Source organism: Euleptes europaea, chromosome 6, assembly GCF_029931775.1.
Source record: "Euleptes europaea isolate rEulEur1 chromosome 6, rEulEur1.hap1, whole genome shotgun sequence".
Classification (NCBI taxonomy): Eukaryota; Metazoa; Chordata; class Lepidosauria; order Squamata; family Sphaerodactylidae; genus Euleptes; species Euleptes europaea.
In genome coordinates this window covers 51,396,408-51,422,610 of record NC_079317.1, presented here as the reverse complement: position 1 = coordinate 51,422,610, position 26,203 = coordinate 51,396,408, and the positions used below count along the sequence as shown (strand labels likewise).

The 26,203-nt window shown below is 42.7% G+C and overlaps 1 protein-coding gene across 2 annotated transcripts in view; it reads right to left on the bottom strand.

Moving 5' to 3' along the window:
- Window positions 1–26,203, bottom strand: part of TYRO3 (TYRO3 protein tyrosine kinase) — a 77,612-nt gene that overhangs the window by 17,065 nt on the left and 34,344 nt on the right. For both annotated transcript variants that reach the window (XM_056850926.1, XM_056850927.1), the window contains exons 5-12: window positions 21,599–21,685; window positions 17,392–17,507; window positions 13,549–13,726; window positions 12,280–12,422; window positions 10,063–10,207; window positions 1,908–2,037; window positions 1,177–1,274; window positions 203–298 (exon numbers count right to left, since the gene is read on the bottom strand). In XM_056850926.1, the coding sequence (XP_056706904.1) occupies window positions 203–298; window positions 1,177–1,274; window positions 1,908–2,037; window positions 10,063–10,207; window positions 12,280–12,422; window positions 13,549–13,726; window positions 17,392–17,507; window positions 21,599–21,685 (993 nt within the window). The remainder of the gene's footprint in view (window positions 1–202; window positions 299–1,176; window positions 1,275–1,907; window positions 2,038–10,062; window positions 10,208–12,279; window positions 12,423–13,548; window positions 13,727–17,391; window positions 17,508–21,598; window positions 21,686–26,203) is intronic.

Sequence of the window (26,203 nt, the reverse complement as noted above, 5' to 3'; positions counted from 1 at the left end):
GGAGATTAACACATTTATTGAAGAGAAAGCTTTCAATGGCTAGAACCCATGAAAGTCAAGCATCAATAAACCCTTTAGTCTTTAAGGTACCACAAGGGTCTTTTTGTATCAGTAGGCTAAATAGCTACTCCACTGGAGCTGGACTGGGCTGTAAACCTTAACTAGAATGCACATTTTTAGCTAAGCTTTGTTTCATACTCACCCTTGCCTAGCATTCTTCCCAAAGTAAACTGCTGCTCCTGGATCAGGACATCCTTCAGTTTGGTCTTCAAGTCATCACTGATTCCTATACTATCCACTAGAGAAATGAAAGCAGAAAAAGGGTCAGTTAACAAAGAATCTCAGTGGATGTAGCTGCTACCACTCATCTAGAATCTCAGTCTTTATTCATAGCCATAATTGGGGTTGCTTATGATGAAGAGTATGGAAAACGCACAGTCTGATTCTAAATAACAGTACCTGTAACCAGGTGTGGGTTGGCCTTTAAGACCACTGGGGAAAGTCCCAGTGAGCCAATGCCCTTGGCTCCAAGCATGGGGTGACTCTCACCCCATGCAGAATTGGGAAGGGGGGACTTGGCTGAGCCTGGCGAAGGGAACGACACCAGGGAATGCTCAGCAGTTGATGAATCCAGCTCTGCAATCTCAAGCATCCTTATATGGAAGTAAGTCCCACTGAAATCAACAAGATGGCTTGCCTGATGTTATGCAAGCTTACCTAGAAACAAGGCCTTCCATTTACTTCCAAAGAAGTGTCCCTTGGATTGCCATTTTACTTCCAAATAGTCATGGTTAGGATTGGACTGGAGGGAAGCAGAATGAAAGTGTGTCTTTACAAGCATCACAATCCAGCAGTGTTGGATTTGCTATCTAGGAAATGAAGCGCAAGGACTGCATATATGCACTGGGAATCAAGTTACATTTTGAAGGGTCAGCTCCAGCCAAGGCATTTGTAAATATGGTCCAAGGGATTATTCAGTCCTGCTGACAGCTTTTCAACTTGTCTGTGTAAAAGGTGTGTAGAACTCAATAAAAAGAATCAGACAAATTTGTGTGTGTGGGGGGGGGGGGCGGGAAATGGTGAAAAACAGCACCTAGACCTGAGAGCCTCATTTGACAGAAACTCCATGAATAAATGGGATCTGCATGAAAGAGTCACTCAGAACATTTGACCTACATGTTGCCTCGATAAGCTCTGGGCCTTCTCTGTTGAAAGATCTCACTGCTCTGAAATGGACCACAGGATCCCCTCCCACCACGCTGCCAAAAGCATGACTGGAATGCAGAAAAGAAACAAAATGTTATCATTAACGAAATATTCACAGAGAGTTACAAAAAGGCACAGTATAGCACAGTACAGACTTACATTTGCTTAATATGGGCACAGTGGCATAGAGCCACCATACACTGGTATTTCCACTTTGTGTGGCTGTGAGGAAAGCATGATGTCCCTGGGCAGGGAGTGGGGAGGAGTTAGCCCTTGCTACTCTCAGAAAGGGAGTGGGGAGGAGTTAGCACATGCCAACAAGAGACATGGGGACAACACATGCCCACGCTCCACGCTTGCCTATGCCTCCCCATAGCTCCCCATCCACTTTGTGTTCCTTCCCTCTTGGCTATAATGGCACACTGTTGTAGCCAGGTCTTTGCAGGCCACCATGGTCTGAAGAGATGTTCTCACCACTGCTACTCTCCCTGTTCAGACTCTCTGTTCCACCCACCACCAGTTGACTTCAGCCTTTCACTGCCTTGTAAACATCAGCACCCCCCCCCACCAACACTTCCACTCCGGATAGTCACACTATTATTGGCAATTCTGTCATCTCACAGTGATTCTGCATTAATGCACCCATGTAAGTGATCCAGAGGGGCAGTCATTGTCACCAATAAGAATAATCAGAGGCCTACCCAAAACGAGTTTCTTTTCTTCTTTTTCGTAGGAGGATTAGTGCCAAGGCAACAGCTGTAACAAGTGCAGTAAGAATTCCTAGTACCACTGGGACCCAGGATGTGCCGTAGCGGACTTGTCTCTGTCCTCCTGTATAGAAAAAAAAACCTCTGTGAGAAAGCAAGATGCACCTCAAATATGCCACCTTGAAACAGACAACGTCTTAAGGCTGCACTCTTGGCGTCTACCAGAGCATGGCCCTTTTCAATTGTGGTTTCCACTTTGTGGAGATGATGGTTGCACCACAAGGGAACTGTAGGGTATATATGTATAAATAAACAATGGGGACCGGGCAAAATTAAAGGCAAGCATGAATGAGTGAGTGAGACCTTAGCAAGGCTATTGTTCTTTGTACCACTTTCTTTGATTGGATATATCATTGCATTGTATTAAGTATGCATGGGTTTTCACAGCTTTTTCTGGCTCAGCAGTAGAGCATCTGCTTGGCATGCAGAAGGTCCCAGGTTCAATCACTGGCATCTCCAGTTAAAGGGGCTAGGCAAGTAGGTGATGTGAAAGAGCCCTGCCTGAGACCCTGGAGAGTCACTGCCGGTCTGAGTAGACAATACTGACTTTGATAGACCAAGGGTCTGATTCAGTAGAAGGCAGCTTCATGTCTTCATGTTGCAGGCATGTGGGAAAGTATGGACTAAGGTCAGAGACATCACAGGCAGGGTCACTTGGCATTCGCAGTGTGGCAACAGTTACATTCCGTGCATGCCTAGTATAGGGGTGGAGTCACAGATCATGAGTGTGGCTGGGATGTAGTGGTGATGGTGGTGCTGCCACAGAGACTGTGGGAGCAGCTGTCAGCAATGCTGTGTTATCTCTTATTTTGACTGGTATTGTTTGCTGCAGGGAGGGCAAAGGATCGTAATGACGCTAGGCTGGCATAATCATGCTGTCTGAGACCTACTCTGCAAACTGTATGAAACTAAACTGCTGATAGACCTAAGCTGCTTCTCAGACAGGAGAAAATCTGATTGCTGAATGGTAATGATGCTTCTAGTAAAGGTGGAGAAGCTTGGTGTGACACATTCTCGATGACATAAATGGAAGGTATTAACAGAGTTACACCACATATTTGATTGCGTCAAGTGATGACATCAGAGCATTTTACACATCTGTTGTTCTGTCTCAGTGCTATTCCATCAGATGCTTCTTCTGACTATATGTTCTATAAAGGAACCCTTCGATATCCAGAACTTGGTTATCAAAAATTCCTACTATTCCACTTTCAGTATCTGCCCTCCCAAGTGGTCCAACATCAGCATAGGTCCACACAAACAATTCTTGCATTTATCTCAACTTTTGATTATCCAGGTATTGGGGAGGGGGGTGTCCCCAGGGTATTTGGATAAAAGAGGCTGTCAGTAGCATACCCAACAGAATGAATAATACTGTGAACACTTTTCAAGATTATTTCCTTTTCTCTTTTCACACACAGAACTGCCCACTTGTATTTATTTACTTACTTCTTTTGCACCCTGCCTTTCTCCCTGATGGGTATTCAAAGCTGCTTACATTTTTCTCCCCTCCTTCAATTTTATCCTCACAACCCTGCGAGGTAGGCTAGGCTGAGACTGTGTGACTGGTCCAAGGTTACAAAGCAAGCTTCCATGGCAGAGTGGGGATTCAAATCTGGGTCTCCCAGATCCTACTCTGACTGCACCACCCTGACTCTAGCAGTCCCATTGAACTTGCTGGTGATTCTAGCAATAACTGTGGCAGAGATTAGAAATCTACTTATCTATCACATGGGCTTTAGTAGTCTTTGTTGAAAAGATCAAGCAGCTTGGCAGCAGAAATCATCTGTGAGTACTGCCTATTAAAATATGGTGGCATCAGCATATTCACTGGCCTCAAAACTAGAGGGAAACATTTAGAGGAATTTCCTCATCTGCATATAAAAGATGTGTTTGCTTGCAGCACACAACCAGAGAGATTAAAGAGACATTTTGGAGTTCTAGCAGATTATTATTTAATGTTGCAAATTCCTTGGGTACACTATGTAAGAAGACAGGAGATATATACAGTATTTTAATAAATACATCATTTTCTCAATTCTATTACTCTCTAGATGCACAGTTTCCCCATCTGAATTCTCAAAACTCTGCATGGAGTCTTATTTTTGAGTTTTGAGAATTTGGGGGAAATGCATCTAGAGAGCGGCAAATCCAAGGCAAAACCTCCCGTGCGTTTTTGCCCTAAGACTATGCAAAATGATTTTATCTTCCCTGATCTTCTAACACACCAGCATAAAGATAGGAAAAATCATGAAATCTGCACCTGAGGTTGCCAACTTGTAATGTAATGTTTTCCTGCCTTATTGTATTAATATTCAATCACAATAAAACAGTTGGAAGCTGAAGATTCAAAAGCAGATTGTTTTATTGGCCAATATACAAGTGCTGGTGAAAATTGCCTAAAGCGCAGAGCAATTTCCACCCACATCAAAGGATTGCAAGCATGGATATAGACTGATGATGGGTGGTTACAGAAGCGAAATACACACGTCAGACTGGACTGTCCAATAAACCTTTTGGACGTATAAGCAATTATTTGCATATCCAATAGAAAATGCTCTTCAAGGCGTTGCCTAATGGTTAATGAGGAGGCACAGCTTTACATTCCAAGATGACATGTCTTGTCTTAAATCAAAGCTCCAGGCTTAATTAAGGAACCTGCCTGTACCAAGAGGGAATGACCTCACCTAGTCAGCTGCCTGCAAACTGCTTGCTGGGTCACTGTGACCCAGGCTTCTCAGCAATGAATATAGCTTGACCAAAGTACATGTTACCCATAATGCAAAGTGATTCTAGACTTGTACATAAGAATATATATGTGTGTGTGTGTGTTATGCTATGTGAATATGCATATATGTGACAGCATATATGTTTTCTCTATAAACTAAGTTAATTAGGGCACTACAGTAAGAACTCTAATTAAGACTAAATATTATAACAAAACCTAGACATATTGAGGAAAGGCTGAGCAATGTTTGTTTATAGTCAGTCCATGTTGCTCGCTAACACTTATTTAAAATACTGGAAGCCCTTCATTCCACTATAGTGCCTAAGCCAACTCTCAATCATAAAAGCAATTCAACAATAAAAATTAAAACAGGCAACCAACTAAAATCTATATGACTGGTTTTTGGGGGGACTCCTCGGGTAGATTTGGCAACAGTCAGGGTGTGCAGGCTGTTTCCCCGTGGTAGGACCAGTCTTTTGGAATGGTCTACCAGAGTGGGTGTGGAGAGTTCTTTTTCTTTTTGCATTCAGGAAAGCGCCTTTATTTCAAAGGGCATTTGGTGGAGGGTAAATTGTTCTGGCAGATCTGGCTGTGCTGTTTTTTTTTTTTTTTAATCTTGTGTGCTTTTAAAATCTTGCTGATCTTCTCTGTAATCTTTTTATGCAATTTCTTGTTTTGTTAGCTGCCTGGAGTCCAACAAGATAAGGCAGGATACACACTTTTTAGCTAAAGCAATCCCCCACCCCAATATCCATAACAAGAAGCATTTCCTGACTATACTCAGCTTCAGTTTTCCCCAGCCTTGGATCTATATTAGTTTTTCCTGCATCAGCCTGATGACATCACAGTGATTTATATTAGGCTAGTAATATGAGTGCTTTTAAATACAATCCACTCCAGTGGCTTGCTATGTTCTATTGTGGTTTAAGGAGCATTCTGTGACTTCCACAGGAACTACATTTGCCGCAGAAGTACAAAGTTTCCATTCCCTCCCATTAAGCCATCATCGATGCAAAGGCCCTGGTCCAGATGAAAACACTTCAAAAGTGATAATAGGGAGTGTGACAAACAAAGCACGTGACCTAGCTATCAGAATGTTTCCACAAGTGGTGGTAAAACACAGTTGGCATGAAATAAATGTTAGACAGTACACAACTGTAGGAACATTCTGGATTTGCCCAAAATGGGGTGGATACAACAGGATATATGGAATGCCCATAAATGTTTTCCTTGCATGCCAAGGGTGTTCCAGTGAAACTTGAAAGCACTTCTCCCATATAAAACCACTAAAAGTTTTTATCATACTCTCCACCCATACCCATGCACTGAGAAACACTAACAAGCTGCCCTAGATAATTCACAAGCAGAAGAGGCACAGAAAATGCCTATTCAGTACCCAGCTAGTTATTTCTGGAAAGCAAGCAACTTTTATTTTCCGCCAAGCTCAGGCCTACAACAAGCTTTCATTATTTTTACAGATCTATCATTTTAGGCTGTCAGCATTTCTGTAATGCAGGTTGACTTTCAAGCATTTATAGGCTTGGCCGCATATTATGTTAGGTGCAGCTGATGTTTGAATTCAACAAGTCTCAGGACAAAAGAAGGATTGCTTTTGTCTTTTTTTTTAATTAAAAGCAATTTGCTTAAAGTAAGGGAAGCCATTTGTTCTTAGTGTCTCCCTTGTCAAAACATGCAGTGTTCAAGATTTAGTCAGTAGTCATTATATTCGGTGCATGCTCAGAACTGGCTGCAGCATCTCAGCATGTGTATAACTTGTGTACATGAAGGAGAGGAAACCTCATATAATGGATTGTTGTATAATGCAGTCTACACATACAATAAACAATCATACCTTTATGGAGCCCTGACAATTCTAGCTGAGATCTTCGGGAAGCTTGAGCAAAGAAATGACTCCTTAAAAGGAGGAAACAACTGGGCCCATCAGCTGAATTGGCACTCGGCAATCCAACTGCCACCGGGACTAGGTTTGCCAACTGCCAGGTAGTAGCAGGAGATCTCCGGCAAATTCAACTGATCTCCAGCCAATAGAGATCAGATCATCTGGATCAGCCTCCTCAGGCTCCACCCCAAAAATCTCCCACTGGTGGTGAAGAGAGACCTGGCAACCCTAACCGGGACAGAGCTGGGATCTCTGTCAGGTAGATGGACCAAGAAATGGAGTTGGTCTGTTGAACCAAAAATTATCCTAGTTAGCAATGATGATTACATAGGTAGCTCTAGAGACAAGCAGCCCTGCTCTTTCCATGTGTCTCCAGAGATTGCCGGACTTTGTCAGGGGAGCACTCTTTCTCCTCCCACTCCCCCTTAGATGAGTAAGTAAGTAGATATTTATTATGGTCCTAGACCAGAATGTAACATAGGTTATAAATATAAATGTCATATCTTCAAACAGACTCCATATGATTGATGATCATTCGTCACCACTAAAATATAGAATAAAATAATACTAAAACAAATGAAAATGAGTAAAAGAAGATATATAATAATAACTGCTTATGATCCTTCCTGAACCAGTGTAGACCAAGATTTCATGATCTTAAAGACCAGCCAGCCAAATTTTGCCACTTTAAAAGTAATCTCCTGATTTTTATCTGATAACATAGTATAAAGGTAAAGCATTATATTCTTCCCTGGAGAACCCTTCATTATAGGAACAATCAAAACATCCCAAATATCTTTGTAGATTTTACAGTAAAAAACAAAAAAAAGTTCTAAAGATTCAGCATGTCCCTCTTTACATAAACATTCACAATCCTCAAGAGGATGAGGGATCTGCTCTTAGGTCCATCCTGGGGAAGGAGGCGGATCCTAACAGTGTCAAATCTAGATGGATGCCAGCGCATGAGGAACGGGAGTGTGAATGAGTGTGCTGGTTCCACCCTCCTTCTCTGTTCAGTTGCTAGAACATTCCAGCACCTATGGCATAGGTTGGGGTGGGGCCAGCACATCTGGTTGTGAACAGGGGCGGGACCAGCTTGTTAATTCCCAATTCCTCTCTTTTAGTGCTGACTTCAACCTATGATTATCCAATATGGGCTTGTATTCTTATCCCAGATGCTTTTCTTCCCACTCCATGTCCACACAACCAAACATAACTGAGTAGCAACATTTGAGATTGCCACATTACAATCTCCTGGGCAAAGGTCCATATTAACTCCCACACACACTTGCTTTCCATGAAGCATGATGACGGTCTTGTCAAATCCCAGCCTTTCACAGCACTTCACCATGCAGGGAAGGCAAGGCTTGCTGCATGAACATATCTAAATGTGGGCTGACTTATGGCAACCCCGTAAGGTTTTCAAAGCAAGACATCTTTGGAGGCCTCTGCGGCACGAGAGGAGGTCTCCCATCCAAATACTAGCCAGAGTCAGGGATGAGAGTGTGTGACTGGCCCAAGGTCACCCAGCAAGCTTCCATGGTGCCAGTGCGGATTTGAACCTGGGTTTCCCAGGTCCTAGTCTGACACCTTAACCACTACACCATGCTGGCTACCTCAGTGAAAGTGGATCTCCAGCAAAGAAGATATTAGCCCATATACATCACAATCATCTTATCACTCATGGAACGTTACTGGGTGACCTCTAGTATGGGACAGGGAGAAAAACTGATCCTCTGTTTCCCATCACATTTGAATTCAGAATCACCCAATGAAGTTGATGGGTAGCTGACTCAAGAGATAAAAGGAAGCACTTTTCCCGCACAAAACAAAATTAACTTGTAGAATTCACTGTCACAAGGTATAGGGATAACCACTTGCTTAGACAACTTTACATAGGGACTAGCCAACTTAATGGAGGATAAGTCTTTCAACAGCTATTAATCATGATGGCAGAAGCAACCCCCATTTCCAGGGGCACATTAGTTGTCCATCTGAACATCAGCTGTTGGGAGGCAAGAGCAGGAGGCGGCAGCTGGGTCTTTCAATCTCTGCTTGTGGGGTTCCAAAGGCATCTGACTGGCTACTGTGAGAAACAGAACGTTGAACCTTTGGCTTGATCCAACAGAGCTTTTCTCATGTTCTTAGGAGGCTTTATAAGCCATTCCATATGTATTTTAGACCCAAATATTCTGAATTCTATAGCAATGAAAGCAACATTCTGCAAGTGCAAACTTCAGCTTTTGTGGGCTCCAAACGAAAATAACACATAATTGCTTGATTCTGGCTACTGACTTTGCCTTCAGTTGTTATGCAATTTTGAGAGAAGAGACTGCTGCTGGTGGGCAGTTTGAGGGAAATATGGGAGCTATGGAAGTATTGGGGACACAAGTGTGGAGGAACTGAGATGTGCAAGTCTTTTGAGGGCAGACAGCTCTCTTCTCTCCTTGACTATTTCACTCAGAGAGTGCGCATATATAATTACAGCAACTAACAATGACTTATTGTGACCTATCTACCGTCATCAACAGGATTCTTTACATTTACATTTTGTGAACTGTATTACTTCCTATGTGTCACTGGCCCCCAAGACTAGATTAATTCATGCCATTGTATTTCCTATTACTCTGTATGGGTTTGAAAGCTGGACAGTGAAGAAAGCTGATAGGAAGAAAATAGATTCCTTTGAAAGGTGGTGTTGGAGGAGAGTGTTACAGAAAAAAAAAAGTGTGTTATAGATCAAATCAAGCCTGAACTGACCCTAGAAGCTAAAATGACTAAACTGAGGCTATCATATTTTGGTCACATCATGAGACGACAAGAGTCACTGGAAAAGACAGTCATGCTAGGAAAAGCTGAGGGCAGCAGGAAAAAAGACCCAACAAGAGATGGATTGACTCAATAAAGGAAGCCACAGCCCTCAATTTGCAAGATCTAAGCAAGGCTGTCAAAGACAGGACATTTTGGAGAACTTTCATTCATAGGGTCGCCATGAGTCGGAGGCGACTTGACGGCACTTAACACACACACATCACTTCCTACAAAGTCTTCACAAGTGTAGAAAACAAAATGCTCCAATTATGTAATATCTAACATATCATGCCCACAGATTTTTTCCCACCTAGTTACCAAAAAAATGCAATGGCAAAGAGCCCTTGTATTGCATTTCCTTTCTGCCTGCCAGGTCCAATTCAAAGCAACATCCCTTGAATATATCATATTTACAGCTGAGGGGTTTTTGTTTTTGGTTCTGCTAGACTGCTTGATCTCATTTGGCTTCTGTCTCCTTCAGTTAACACATGCAACAAAGGCAGCTGTGTGCACTAAGAAGTGCCGGGCCACAAGCATACAATGGTACCAGCAGCTGTCACTGTTCCTCAGCTCATGTGCAGTCCTGACAGGGAAAGAACCATTTTCCTTGTGCAAAAACAAAGTTAAACCTCACTGCATGTGCAACTCACCTATTAAATCTTGGGCTGTAACCAGTAAGGACTCACTCCAAGGTCCACAACCAGCCAGGTTGAGCACGCACACTCTTATGACAAGTTCTTTTAGGGGATTCCACATAGTAAGGTTAGCTCTTGTCTCCTGCACTACCATTTCCCCCTGAAACCAGAAAACCAAAAGTTGTAATCAGCACTCAAATTATATAGGATTTGGACTCAGGACTCCATTCTACTATGCTGAATTCTACCTAGTCTTCCTCCAACAGAGAAAGATTTCTTTCAACAATGATTATTTTCCATCATCACAGGAATCCTTCCTGTATTTTTCAACTATTTGCTCTACAAACATCTTCTTTACTGCTCCTGCTCTCTAGATTGCGGTGGGCTGATAAATATTCTGCCTCACTACAACCTGTTAGGATAAATTACCTTTTGATTTGGTCTGATTCTGTGAATCTCCAAACTACTGTTTTACTTTAATTACAGCATACTCTTTGTTCAAGGGCTAGAAATGCATTGTCATCATTGGTCAATCACTGATTTTTGTATCCCTTCAGGACCTTTTTTGCACCAGCTTTTAACCTTGTGGGTATCGTTTGAGGCATTATCTTGTATGCATCTGAATTGTGTCCTCTGAAGTCAACCCTCTATGAATCTGGAATGAATGCATTTAAAATGACATTTTATTATAGAGGACCCCACCCATGCACACAACAAGACACAGAAAATACCAGTCACATCTGGGAAGATTCTGGTATCTCCTTTGTGTCCTCGCTGAGTTTCCTTGTCTAACTTCTCCCAGTCCACATGACTAGAGCATTTAATGCTGTGTCTCCTTTCTCTCAGGACTTCATTTTTCTTTTTGTCTTTCTCGCCTATGCATTGCTCAATTTTGCAATCCCATGAACAATGTTAATACGCTGTTCTAGTGTGACAGTACAGAAGCTCAAGGCACAGTGGTGCCCCAACATAACATGAAACAAGGCCACACAAAACAGAAGGAAGGATCATACATACTTCCAAGGCAACTCTTTTCAAGCCCCTGAAATCAGATTGGAATTGAGTGTACCAATACACTTACAGAGCAATCCTAAAGAGGGGCCTGGAGCTGCATAGGAGCCAGCGTGACGCCTACGCCAGCATCTGTGCCACTTGCACCATGCACCAGTCGGCACCTAACTACCCCCCCTTTAGTATTGTGCTGTTAACCTATCAGAATTGCTATTGATTTCAAATAGTTAATCCAGGCCTATCTGCTCTTGTGCAAAACAGATTGGAGGAAATTATTAATTGGAACCTTGTTTCTGAAGTGCCCCTCAACTCTGTCATCTACATTTTAGGGTGGGGGGAATCCTCCATGAACATATTGAACAGGATCCCAATCCAGAAGAAACTGCTGCAGGATGGTATATGTTACTTCCTTTCATCTTGACAGAAAACCATTCACAAGTATTTGTGGCCTTTTCAGAATATAAACAGAGGGTTTTCATTTCCAGATCTGTCAGTCTAGAACCTTTTCTTAGCTTTCTCACCCCAGATGAATTTTCATTTTTATATCTCCAGTTATTTGAAAGACAGCCCAGGATATTGCTCAATAAATCAAAGACAACTATGAATAACAGCATATGATTATTTTCTTTGATTCACATTATCCACTCTCTGCTTTGTTCCAAAAGATCTACCTCTGACTGTACAACTTTCATATATGAGACTAAATTTTAATCTCTCTCCCTCATGCATTTGAGTCTCTCTCTTGCTCTTTGTGCCACATGTGAATGCCATTAATGCAGGAGAGAATGCAAAAGATCTGTTCTATCCCATACAAAGTTTATATTCACATTGTAGCCAGATTTAAACACAAATCAATTGAATTCATGTCACATGTGTAAACGCACTTCTTGGCAAAAGGCGAAAGGAAATTATTCTTGTATAGTTCACAAATTTATCTTGTTGGGAGTCACTGCCATAAAATGTGGTGCTGGCCAGTAGTTTAGATAGCTTTAAACAAAAAGGATTAGACAAATTAGTGAAGAACAGGGCTATTATCCAGGTTATTAGTCTATTCGCTAACCAGAATTTCTTATGTTCAGGCTTCTGAGCACTGGATGCTTAGTACAAACAACAGGTTATTCAGCACCATCATTGCTTCAAGAGGCAACAATGAGTTGGCCATAGCTGGTCTAGATAGACCTTTTCTGATCTACCAAGGCAATTTTTATGCTCCTCCATTACCTGAGTTATGTTATCTTGAATCCATTCCAACTTGTATCCCAAGGTACCATCTCTAAGCATTTCTGCAGCCACTGTTTCCCATTCCAAAATCAAACACGAATCTCTCTGGATAACATGCACATTTTGTGGAGTACTGTTTGGAGCTGTATAGAGAGAAAAGTCACAGTGTATATTATGTTTAAAAAAGAGAGAGTGGAGAAAGCAAGAAGCATCCCCAGCAGCAACTCTCGGAGGTATGGGGGTTTGGAGCACCTGTGCTCTAAGAGGCTCCGTCCTTCTCAGTGGAATTCCATGGGAACTGGATATTCTGATTGCTAATTCTCTCTGTACGTTGTACAGAGGATGCCTCAGGGTCCTAAGAAGTCCAAAGCACTTTTTTCTTTATTGTAACAAATTGTGTAAATGGCAGTTCCTCCTGATTACCAGAATGAAAATCTTCATATGGTTTACTTGCAAACTGCAAGCTTGACTGAAAGAAAGGAAGCAAAGTGATTCATAGTTTGAATCATCCACATGGTTACATGCCCCTTGTATTTTTTTCTTTTATCAGGGATCCATGGGAATTGTTCAGTGGTATTGTGCTCCAGAAATGTATAATTACAAGTAGGGGCCCCCAAGACTCGCAGGGGGAACCCCACCCTTCCCCTCCCTTGCCTGCTCAGCCCCGGCACCTTCCAATCCCCCACCAGTCACCAGGCCTGGTGTGGCTCCAGCCTTCGCAGCCACCTCCAGACCCGGAGCAGCTCCCAGACTCCACTGCCACTACAGCAGGGCCTGGAACAGCTCCCAGACTCCACCACTGCCTCCTCTCCACGACAAAGGTCAGTCTGTTGTCTGCATGTGTGCAGACAACACTTTTTATTGGGGGGAGGTTAAACCACCCACAATGTAAAAATTTTAGGTTTTCAGATTTTTCTGCAAACCTGGGAGTTGACCAAGTTTGCAAAACTATTTGGTTTATGTCACTGCAGCCCCAATTCCCAGATTAGGCCACACTTGATTCATCATTTAATGTGTCATGTCAACACTTATGCTTTGCTTCAGCTCTGTTTTTTAGACTTCTGGTTGGATCTACGATCCAAATCCTATTTCATTGATTATTGCACGTCCCATTTTGTTGATTGTATTGACTCACTCTGTGTAATACACCTTGAGTCCCCGTGAGAAAGGTGGACTATAAATAACTTAAATATAAAAATATAAAAAATAGAATAGAAGATATGGGAAAATCTTCCAAAGATTCCATGCAATTGTCTGCTATGTTCTTACCTAAACCCAAGGTCTGAAAATAGACCGAGTCTGTAAAAGATGAGCTCCCTATTTCATTTGTACATTGCACCTGGGCACTATAATTGGTCGAGTGCTTTAATCCAGGTAAACCACAGGTAAAGGATGGGACAGGGACTACTTCTCTGAAAACCTCTTCCTCTTCTTGTGGCTCAGCCACCTGTTGCAAAAATAAAAAAATGAACACATAAATCAGATGCAATCTCATTAATTTCACATAAAATGTATATGCTTATCTTCAGTACATAGCTATACAGTCACCAATTCTTCAGATAGTTGGAGGTTGTATAATAATACAAAATTGCAAAACTCAAGAATAGCTTCTTCAGAAAAAAAGACAGTAGCATGGTCAATTGAGGACATTTTATCATATTTGGTGGGCATGCCCTCAAGACAGACTATATTAAAGCCAATACTTACTACAGATTTCCTGTGGGCCCAAATATACTAGTGCTGAACTGTATTGACATAAAGCAATTCTCAATACTGTACAAGACTCCTTTTTAGTTTATTTTATAGTTTTTGCTCAGATGTACAATAGTAAAACATGAAACCCCCATTATCCAGTGACAATTTGAGGCCTGGTCATTATATAAAAAAGATTCACTTAATAAATCAAAGACACAGTGGGAAAAATTTGCACAAAGCATTTCTAGAGTGGTGGTTCCTTTTAAAAATCCTTTTTATAAAACATATACATTTTCAACAAAGGCCTTTTGAGACTTGCATTTACGTCTATCTGTTTAAGAACTAATCTTTATACACGGTAGTCTCTGAATCTAGATTTTACCTGTAGGTGCAGTTCCTACCAAAAAAAAAAAAAACCTCTTCCTGCATTACTGTCCTTTCCCCTGCTTATTTGATGGAGTGTAAACTGAGAGGTGGAAAAAAGTGCTAGGGTGAGCAATCCTTTTTTGACTCACCGTTACCTTTGCATATTAAGCAGATTTTCACAAGTGTTCAAAGCACTTTGAAAACCCACAAAGCCTGCATACAAAGATGAGGGTGGGGAAGTAAGCACATCACAGGCCATGATGCCTTTGCCACCTTTCATTTTCCAAAAAGCAATCCCTTTCCCCAGACCTTAAAAGATAATCATCATTCATTTCCTGACAGCTAGGAGCATGTCTGGATAGCCATCTGAAAAGATGGGTCAACAAGCAAAATCAGAGCACAGAGTGGAATAGAGAGTGCAGATGAAACATAGTATTGCTGATGCCCAACATGTGGCCATCCGTAGGTAAAGCTTTCTGTAACAGAGTACTAGTGTCATGCTACAGCTGATTGGAAAGCGAAACATCCCTGTATTCATTTTTCCCAGCCTGGGGTAGAAAGGACTGCAAAGCTTAGAAGAAAGTCTAGCTGCCCGAGGAAACCTGAACTACTCTCACTTTGTTTCCCTTTAAACTTCATTGACAGCAAAAGAAAGGGAAAGCTGGGGGAGGAGCTCAGAACTCAAATGGATTAACACTGCTGGACGTGCAAAGTAGGGAGGATAGGCTGTACTGGCTGAGGCAAGCTCAGCATTCCAGCACGCAGGAGGAAATTCATTCTGATCTGTCGACAGCATGAGAAATTGTACAAAAAGTAAGCAGATCTGCTGCATGCAGAATGGTTGGCAGACAGACTGCAACAGCACGCCATGCTCTGAGGCAACGGAGAGGGAGAATCCAGGGGACTGTTTTATTAAGCCAGGGACGACCCTAGAATTCTTGGCACTGCACACAGGGCCACTGGTTTATATTGAGTACCAATGTACATGACTGATTTGGCTTGCTGAGAATGTGGGTTGAGCAGAGTTGAACTTGATAAAGTGGCTGTGTGACAATTTCAGCATGTAACTCAAGCCTTGTTTACTAACCCACTTGCTCAGTAAGCATAGGTGAACAGCAGCCCATACACATGGTAAGCAATCGCAAATCAACCCTACTATGTGCCGGCTTTTGTTCAGCCCATATGCTCAACACTGCAACTTGATCATTAAATTTGCCACAACTGTGGTGCTATTCCTAGTCTGAGCAATGAAGTGACTTTCACTCACATGCTGCCAACACAGACACATATTATATTACTCTGTATTAGGACCCGAGCTTGTATTGGGTCATAAACCTGGATTGTATGCTGTAGTGGTCTGCCCTTTGTGTCTGGCACTGGCCAGAATAAGAAACTGCAGAATGAACAGGAAAATCTTAACATTTTGTAACAAGGTGTAACGTACTGAACAAGCAGATATTATGTACCCAGCCTCGCCTTGATTTGCTCCTTGGACATTGCCTTGACTGTAATCAAATCTGACAGCTCGGCATTAAAAACCATTGCTCTGTGTTTGACTGAGATGGCTGGGTATGTTTTAGCAAGGCCAGCCAAACACTGATGCCTGCAGTTAAGGCTGATCGCACAATCTGCTGTCATTGTTTTGATAAAGCTACTCCTATCGGGGAAGCTGAGCCACATGCCTTGTTTCTTCCACTGGAGAGCCTCATGCTTTGCATGACTGGAATCCTAGAAATCTGAGTTCTGACTGCAAATTGAGCTACGGAAACCCTGCACTACTTAAACCGATGCTACAACAGTGACTTATGAAGGTAGGTACTCTCAGTAGAGAGCTTGCTGCGAGTGAGGCTGCCCCTCCCCAACAGGGGCCTTCATATTTGCACACCACACAAAACCCTCTGGCCTAGCTGCTGAAGGCCTAGTTTAAGCAATCCAGCTTGATAACAAAATGGGCTCCCTTGATCTAGCAGGAATTCCTCTGACCACTCCCACATGGGAGTAGCTCGCTTGCTGGAATGCTGATTAAAGCCTATTGTCCTCAGCCTCCAGAAGCACCCTCACATCCTTGACTGGTTGACTCAAGTTTGCTGGACAATAACCTGCAGCTACAGAGCTCCCCTCCGTCATTTATGCATGGGAGTTTTGCCTGAGGTTCGTTGCTGGCTAGACCCACACTTTCTAGTTGGGAATCTCTGCACCAAGCTCTCTCCAAGCTCAAATCAAGTCCCACCCCTTTAAATGCTGCTTTGTAATTGGCTTACTTTGCAGTGCTCACTGTGAGAGAGGATTCCCCAACTCAAAACCCAATTCCCATATAAAAAGCATTTTACAAATAAAAATAAAAAACAGAGCAATCTGAAAGAAGGGGGGGGGAGAAACCCAAGCCTCGTTTTTAAAAAGCCTTTCTTTTGCTCAGAAAGAGCCCCGAGGAAGAAGGAAACGTTTGAATCCCTGCCTCTTTACACACTGCTTTGTGATTGGCTGTGAGATTCCTGTGGCCCATGGTTTGCCTTCCACATGGAGATTTCAGCCAGGCTGAGCTCAGGGGAGAGAGAAGAGTCGGGTTAACAGAGGAACAGGAAGATCTGGACATTGTGAGGGCTGGCAGCGAGGTCATTTCTAACGGATGGAAAATACGTGCAGACCTCCAAGGAACAACCAAGTCAAACAGGGGGTGAACATGAGTTCAAGTACCCATGCATAAATGACCTTCATCATCCAGCCTACCCCAGCAGCTCAGTTGCTGATTTAGGACAATGCCATTAAGCTGCTACTCAGCCTTTGTTAGGTCTACTAGAACCATTCCCCAGTCCTGGTAACTCAATCAACCCACCTAGAATTCTTCCTCCACCTTCTCAGTTTGGTAATCCCATTGTGAACCCAAACCTTATCCTTTTCAAGGCATTTTAAAAGGGCATTTCAATCCACACCAACTCTGTAGCTGGTACCCAAGCCTTCTTCCCTGACCTCGTGGTTGCCTTGCTTTCCAGACTTTCCCCTTTTGCCAAATCACTGTCTATTTTTGAAGGAGTATATGTGAATGCTGAATACCTGAACTGTACAAGAATGAAGTGGGGAAAGGCCGTCAAATCCGGGCACCCATGTGAGACTGGCGTAGTTGCTGGTGATTCGGGATACTGTAACGTTGAGAGGTGGAAAGGGGGCAGCTGAAACAGAAGGATGGAAACTGTTTAGCAGAACTGAGCAGATATTTGTAATATGTGCAGACACTACAGCCTGCAGATTTAGATAAGGTCCCTGTGGGTTGCAAATGGATCACTGTATGAACCGAGGTGGCTTGCTATGCTAATATAATCCTTGATTAACACTGAATAACTTATTCTTTTTATTCACTGTTTGGTGGCTAAACAGATACAGGAAACACAGAACATTTGTTACAGACACTTCCTAAAACATTCTGTTGTGGAATCTGAGATGCAAAGGGTCACAGTCTGAAGTTCTTTGTTTTTAAATTATTTCTCTTTTCAAAAGAGCAGCGGGCTCAGACGTAATAGTATGCTGTTTTATAAAGGTAGATAGCCACAAGTTGCAATTAATCCTCACTTACTTCCATTTTAAGTTAGGAGGATCTTGAATTTCCAGAACAGTCTGAGTTAAAAAATGTTAAGTCTCCACTTGATAAGGTAAACTTTATCTGCATGGACTCTTCAAAGTTCAAACACCTCTGAAATGTTAATACTCCTCTTTCTGAGTAACCACTTGTATCTCACGAAAAACTCAATAGTGGGGTGTAATCTGAAGCAGTACATTATCAGCCCATTCCTGAGCTGTGAGGCCGAAAGGTCTTAGGAGGAGAGCAAGGGCCCGTGCTGGCATCTGTGCCACTTGCAGCAGCACCGGTACCACTTGCACCGCCAAGACTGGCACAGAAGCTGGAGTTGGGGTGCTCACGTTGGCCTCCCTGCATTGCTGTGGCAGTGTGGCCCTGGGACACTAGCTTGGCCTCCCGCCAGCGCCCTGACAGTACACATCTGTGTGCTGGCATTCCAGGGGGCGTTCTGGGGACAGAGCTGCCTTTAGGCAGTTTCCTAACCCCATTCAGGCCAGGAACACCCCCTTTGCCCTTACTTTCAGTTATGCCACCTTTTTAGGTGGCACAGCCCCGTGGAACGCTATGGAGCTGTTCCATGGGGCTGGAAGTAAGGGCAGCTTTCTGGCTTCGGGGGGTGGTGGTGAATCCTCCTTTGGAGGCGGCGTGGTGGCACTGCCTTGAGCCACCAGCTCAGCCCTTCCTCTCAGGAATGGGCTGTCAGACGTATATCCACGTGCCATTTTCTTATACCACCAGTTGCATGTTTTAGAACCAGACCAAACTTCATTCATTAATTTCACTTTTGTATCAATCTTACCACCTTCAGCGGTGTCTTCCTTTTAAAAATTCTATGGGGCACACCCTGTGAATGTGCCCCATATATAAGACTGAAATTTCAAACATCACACTTCTCAAGAGTAAATAATTTATTGAAGCTGAAGCCACAGCTGCCACCATGGTGCTAATCCTTAGGGACCCTTACAAAGTTGTCAGCTTTGTAGCTGGATGACACAAGGACTTGGGTCTGTGGTCATGAGCAAAAAAGGGCTGGTATGCATCTGGCAAGCACAAAACATAAGGGACCAATGTTTGGTGGAGGTTTTGTCTCTCCCAGATGCACACCAGCCTTTTTTTGGTTCATAATCATCATTTGCTCAAACTCAAACAACCACATGGAGCCACTATTGGCTGCATTGCAAAAAATTATGTTACTTATGTGGCTACATGTAAGTCACCCAACAAAGCCAATAGTGGCTTAACATGGTGGTCTGAGCATGAGAAAAGGGTGCATTGAGGGAAGGATGAAGCTGCTTCTCCTTGTGTACCACACTCACCAGCAGAAAAGGATCAGCGTATGTTTGGAAGGCACAAAACTCCCATTGCACATCTGATAAAGTCCTTGTGTCCTCCACCAACCAACATAAGAACTTTGTAACATGTAGCAAAGCCCACAGACAACTGGCAAGCTGAAAAGCAGGAGACTCAAGAGCCTAAGATCAAGGACCAAGTGACAGTCCACCGGGTGAGCTGTTACAAGTACAAGGCATTGCAAGCTGACACTGTCAAAGTTGCCTGTTATTCAGGTTAGGGGAAATCCATTGACTCCCTGGGTGGGCAAAGGAAGGATTTTCCACTCAACAAATCCAGATGGCTCATTACACTGGGCAGAGCACAGATCCAGCAGAGCACAGTTCTCAGTTCTAGTCCCAGCCGCTCCCGACAGTCTAAAAATCAACATGTCTTCTTTTCCTAAAGCCCTGCTGTTTTTCTGGTAGCTGAACAGGCAAGCTTGGGCCAAATGTTTTCTTTTGCCCAGAACATGAGGATTATTCTTTATTAATGAATATGGTGTAACTCATAAGGCCAATATTGGACGGTAAGATACATTTTAAAAAGAAGCGAGTCACAAGTTGGACGTATATCCCACCAAGACACATTAGAAAGGAATGCAGAGAAGCATAGAATGAGCTGGGGAGTACACGCACCAATCTAAAACCACCACTTTGGTGCAGAAATCTGGCACTGTTGCTGGTTGCAGTTCCCTTAAGCAGAACCCAGAGGACTTGTACTTGGAAATGGATAACATTTCTATGTGCTTCTTTGATTTTAGAGCGTTATTTGCAAGGTCTTCCTTAGCTCGTTGTCTGTTTCGGCTACATACGCTCTGGAGGTCTGCCTTCCCTTTCCCACCACTCTGGCCCTCTTTTTCTCCCCTCTCCCCTCTCATTTACTCCCAAATCTTCTCACTCCATATGTTCTCTCCAATCCGCCCCTTCACTGCTCCCCTCATCTCCTGCCCCCACTTCTTGGCTTGGAAGTTCCATTCATGCTGCCTCTTACTCTCGAAACCGCCTCCCACTCCCTTTCCCCGAAAATGCTACCTCTTGCCTTCAGATCCTTCTCTGTCATCTGCTTTGCCTCATTCTCCTGCACAGCAATCCTTCATACGCGGTTCACTTGCCGCACTTTCACATGGCCTACTTCAAAGGGCTGTAACTACATCTGCAAACTGGGGCTAAGAGGGGAGCTTTAAGGGGCAGCTTCCCTTTATCAGAGACTCTCAGCAGCAGGATGAAAATCCCCCTTTTTGCAGCTTGCAGCAGGCTCTGAACTGCCAGACGTTTTGTCACCAGTCTGCATCACACCGAGATCAGCCCCAGTTCTGTTTGTTCGCAATAGCTCCTTAATGCCTCAGCGCAATCACCGTGCAAGGTACTCAAAAGAATATAAGAGAAGCCCTGCTGAATCACACCTAATGTGTGTCCATCCCAGCCTTCTGCTCCACTGGTGTCCAGCCAGTTGCTGGTCCAGGGAAGATCCCAAGAATGGCAGGAAGAGGAAAGCCCCCCTCCCATTTTTAAAGGAGGAGTCTGGGATCCATGCTTTTGGAAACTCACTAAACCTTACAAGCTCCTGGGTCAGAGGAGTTTGGGAATGAAGTGGCAGTGGCTGCATCTCCACAGCAAGTTAAAAATACAAGCAAACTCAAGTGCAGATTTTCCCCAAGAGAAAATGGAATTCCTCCAGGCTTGTAGTTGCTTTAGTTTCTTAAGCTAGGGAGGAAGAAAACACAATATTAGAGCAGTGACTGTGGAGGGAGCAAAAATTATGAGGCTCCAAATGACATGGTTTAAGTGAGCGTTTTGGAGCTGCAAAGCCCAGGGACTCATACAAACCATGGAATGGCTGAAATTTAATTGTCCCCGCTGGTGAGCTGCCTCCTCCAGTTTTCAGCATTTAATGAGATGCCAGTGCATTGGAGCAAAGCAAGGCACGCACACACAGAGACAAGGATTCTGGGGCTATAACGATGACAGTCTCTGAAGAATAGGAAGATTTCACCATTTACCTACTGCAGATTATGTCACAGCCCATCTTCCACCAATGGCACTGCTACTCTGACTCTCCCCTGTTCAAGGAAAATCTGTTATCTTGCGTCACATACCCTTTCTGAGTCAGCTGAGGTTTGCTTTTTAATTGCCAGTTTCGCTGCAGGGGAACCGGCCTGCATACCAAACAGTGAGCACAGTATGTTATTTCATCTGCTGAGAGCATGGAGCGGAGCATGAGTGCGTGTGAGCGGTGGGGGGGAGGGGGGAATAGTCTGTTCAGCTTAGCTATTCCTGCTTTTCCCCTCTTCCAGTCAAACAGTATCCCTCCTGGCCTAAAAACCTTTCTCTTGGAGGGCAGAGTAATCTCTCTCACCTTTAATTTGTACAGTGGCCGTCCGAGACGAAGACAGTCCCTTTATGTTGTGGGCTTCACAAGAGAAAACTGTGCTTTGATTAATACCTGGAAATCAGCCAGAAAAGGGGAAGAATGAGAAAGCAACACATACAAAACAGCTGTACAATCCCCCGGCTTCAAATTCAAGTGGAATTCCAATTATGTCTGACATGCAGCTCAGACTCTGGATATGCAAGTCAGGAGCTGAACTGGAAGCAGATCAAAATTGCATGGATTTGTGTGTAATTCACTAGTCAATTGGGTTTTCTTTTGATAAAAGAGGAAGGATTTGGTGTTGTAGATGAGTTCACATGATATGCAAGGGAGGAGCACTCTGTGAAACAGGCGGCTAAAGTGCTAGGCTCTCTGCTCTCCACTGTGATCTCATTGCTGTCCCTGGCTGGCCTCTCCCCTATTGTTTGTGCACTCAAGGCATGGCTTGTGGCCTTCTACTAGCACATTTGTGCAATGTCTGAGAAAATGTCCAGGTCCAGCCAGGACTTCTCATGGCTCTTGAATTATCTCCTCACCCTCCAATAAAAAAACAGTGAATATCAGTGCTGACACTAACTAATAAAGTGTGACAGGATTGTGTGAACAATGGTCCGAAAAAAAACAGTACTTTTGTCTCAGAAGTAAATACCCCTCACAACCTTTCACACAAATGTAGAAAATGTAGACTTCTCCAAGAAGAAACTCACAGCACTCCTGTGAGGGGGAGTGGGAAGGTCGCAAGTGGTGCTTTAAAAAAGTACTTTGTCCTAGGGTTGCCAACTGCCAGGTAGTCAAAAAGAAAGACTCGTGCCAAAATGTGAAAGTGACTAAAAAAAGGCACTAATGGCATATATGAACATCAAGTAATATTCAATGAAATAGTTGCTAAATCATTTATGAGAACAATGCAAAACTGCAAGGCAATGTAAATAATACAAGCAAAGCCAATCTTTCCAAAGGAAAAGAAACAAAACACAATGTCAGAACAGTAATGGTAACAGTATGAAACATTCAAAAGAATAGAGACATTGTGAATGAAAATAGTCTTATCATGAATGTAGACAAATCTTCATAAATCTAATAGACCATATCAAATTCAAAATGCTGACCGTATACTATCACAACAAGAGGCCCGCTTCATATTTTTATTTGATACTTTAACTCCCAATGGACTTAATATACAATATGATCTGAGTTGTTTTTTATAATAATAGATTTTTGTTTAATGGTTATCAGTGGACTGTAGGTCTTCTCGACTGTAAAAATTGCCATTGTCCTTTCAATTGAGATTGGTTGTTACTAATTAGAGCCTGTCAAGGGCTTTTTATACGAGGTGTAAGTTTCTTCCTGTAGATGACACATTTCGCCATCCACTAGCTAAAATTTGTCATATAGGATACAGTCCTTTTCCTGGGTAAGTGTATTTATTGCTATTGTAACTATTATTTTTCTGTTTGTTCCTATGTTTGATATTTCTATATGCATAGTTATATTGTATATATGTACTGCAGAACAAATGTTCTGAGGAATGTAAATCTCACTACAAAAGCTGCCAGAATTTCCAGAAATTGGCCAGAAATTGAAAAAGCATGATGCGAAATGGGGACTAATACCGAAATCCCATATTCCTAGCTTTTGGATTTATGAAGATTTGTCTACATTCATGATAAGACTATTTTCATTCACAGTGTCTCTATTCTCTTGAATGTTTCATACTGTTACCATTACTGTTCTGACATTGTATTTTGTTTCATTTCCTTTGGAAAGATTGTGCTTTGCTTGTATTATTTACATTGCCTTGCAGTTTTGCATTGTTCTCATAAATGATTTAGCAACTATTTCATTGACTATTACTTGATGTTCATATATGCCATTAGTGCCTTTTTTTAGTAACTGCCAGGTAGTAGCAGGAGATCTCCTGCTAATTCAACTGATCTCCAGCCGATAGAGATCACCTGGAGAAAAATAGCCACTTTGGCAATTGAACTCTATGGCATTGAAGTCCCTCCCCTCCCCAAACCCTGCCCTCTTCAGGCTCCGCCTCCAAAATCTCCCGCCGGTTGCCAAGAGGGACCTGGCAACTCTACTTTGTCCCCATTTGAGAACTGAAACTTTTATTAGAAAAGGCATGCATGTCATAATGGGCCACTGTTGGCATGAATGTCTGGGTGCACCCTGGTACCTTTCCAGTTACTAATACGGTTATGTTGAAAGAATCTAAAATGGAGAACAGCTATTACAACCCTCCTCCGTTCTTAGCTGTTTCTTGTTGTAGTTGTTGTGCGGTGGTTATTTCTTCCAGAGGTCTATTTTCAGCTAAAATAAACTGGAGCTAAAATAAACCGGAGTCTTGTGCCACCTTAAAGGTTAACAAGATTTTATTCCAGTGTAAGTTTTGTAGTCTAGAGCCCACTTCGTTTGATGAAGTGGGTTCTACTCTGGGAAAGCTTATGCTGGAAGAAAATCTTGTTAATTTTTAAGGTGCCACAAGACTCCCGTTTATTTTAGCTGGAACAAACTAATACAGCTATCTCTCTAGCTTTTTTCAATGTTTATTTTGCTCAAACCTTTTTTTCCCCTTCCCATGTGGACAAGGAAAAAAAGCAAATAAAGTGTTTTGTTTTTGTGGTGTTTTTTTTTTTTTTTTTTACTCCAGTAAAAGCTTTTAAAATGGATGGTTTTTGCACAAAACGGAACACACAATCCCCCTTTTAGTTTGTCATGATCCAAATAACAGTCATATTCAGAAGACTGTATGGATCCAGACTGGATGACAAAATGGACTTAATTTGTCCCAAGGCTTGTTGGTGACAAGCTTTGAAATCACGTTCCCCCATACTGTGCATATGCAAGATCAGTTTTTCTCTTCCTGCCTGAATTGTGCCTCAGATCTGACGTCCAGCATCAGCTTCTGCAACCAAGCCCATAGAGGACTTTGCATCTGATTCAGCCCAAGGCCTGGAATGCTCTAGAAACAAAGTGCCATAATCAAGCTGCAGAATATCCAGTCAGGTCTGAGCTCCTGGGCCCTACCCTTTTTACATAAAGCACTGGTGACGTGACCTGTACACAAGGCTCTCAATAAGTGGCCTAATTGGCAATTTGCCCTACCGCTTTTATAATTATTTACAATGAAAAAGAATGGGATCAAAGGCTACCCAACAAGAAAGGTGCAGTTTATATTCAATTTGCCATGTAGCTAACATACAATGGCTGTTGATGTTCTTAACAGTCATGGTTAGTATTTGGATGGGAGACCACCAAGGCAGTCCAGGGTCCCTACACAGAGACAAGCAATGGCAAACCACCTCTGGACGTCTCTTCCCTTGAAAATCCTATGGGGTCCATAAGTGAGCTGCAACTTGATGGCACTTTACACACACACACACACACACACACACACACACACACAAAATATCAACTGAAACTACAACTGAGCACTAAGGTGGACTAGCAGAGCTTGTCCGTAGTCGACTTGTATTGCCTTAATTGAAAATGAAGATGAAGAAGAGGAATTCAAGATCAAAAGATGAAAGATGACAGTATGGCGAGATACATTTTAAAAGCTTCTTACGTCATGAAACCAGAAGTTGATATATTCAAGTAGATGACTTGCCAAGTAATATTAGCATGACTATTGTTCTCTTCAACTGTGGTAACACCCAAAATGTTCTCATCACTTTCGAGGTACAAAAAAAGAAAACCCAGCATTCTTGCTTGAAAGGAGATGTAATCTACATATTTCACATAAATCAGGTGAAATACTAAAATGGTGACTCTCCCTCTACTTTGTTCTAGTTTTATTATTTTGGATGCTGCTTTGCTGATACCAGTTTTTTCCCCTCTGCTCCCGGAGTCTTTGTTGTTGCATGCCTCAGGAATCATGACCTAATGATAGCACAGGCAGGCTGACTTTTTGATCCCTCCTCTTCCCTACAGAGACAAGAATCGACACGCCAAGCCCCAAGAAGACAAGTGAGTTAAGCCATGAGGAAAACATTGATTTTAAGTCCAGGAGATTTATTATTTAATCCTCCTCAGGCTCTGAGAAACATAAGCACAAAATAAATCACAGAATGCCTTGGGCTTTACAAATGTATTTGGAAAGTCTTTGTCATATATGTGTCTACCTGATTGAAACCTCTCAAGTTACCAACTTGCTTCTGGTTTTACAGCACAAACCAACTAAGTGTTTCAGTGCAAACCTCCAACTCCCTCCAGAATGAGTCTTCAGTTCTCTGAGGTGAGCACTGCAACATATTGCCTAACCTTCTGCACTGGAGTTGTTTTCAAAAGGAGAAAATGGGTATTACTTCTTGTTGACATTACTCAGTAACAGGGGTGGGTTGGTAGGATTTACCACACTGTAATGTTGTCCCTAAGAGCAACATTTTACTTTTCCTCACAGGAATACATTGCAGCTATTTACTTATATGGAAGTAAAAGGGTGCATTAATAGACATTACTGTAGTGTAAGATAAATCTTCTCCCTTCTGCAACTAACCCCAGCCATTAGAATTAAGCCTGTTTCTATCCTATTTAAGAAGATGGAGGAATGTTGGGACAATTGGATGGAATGTTGATAACTAG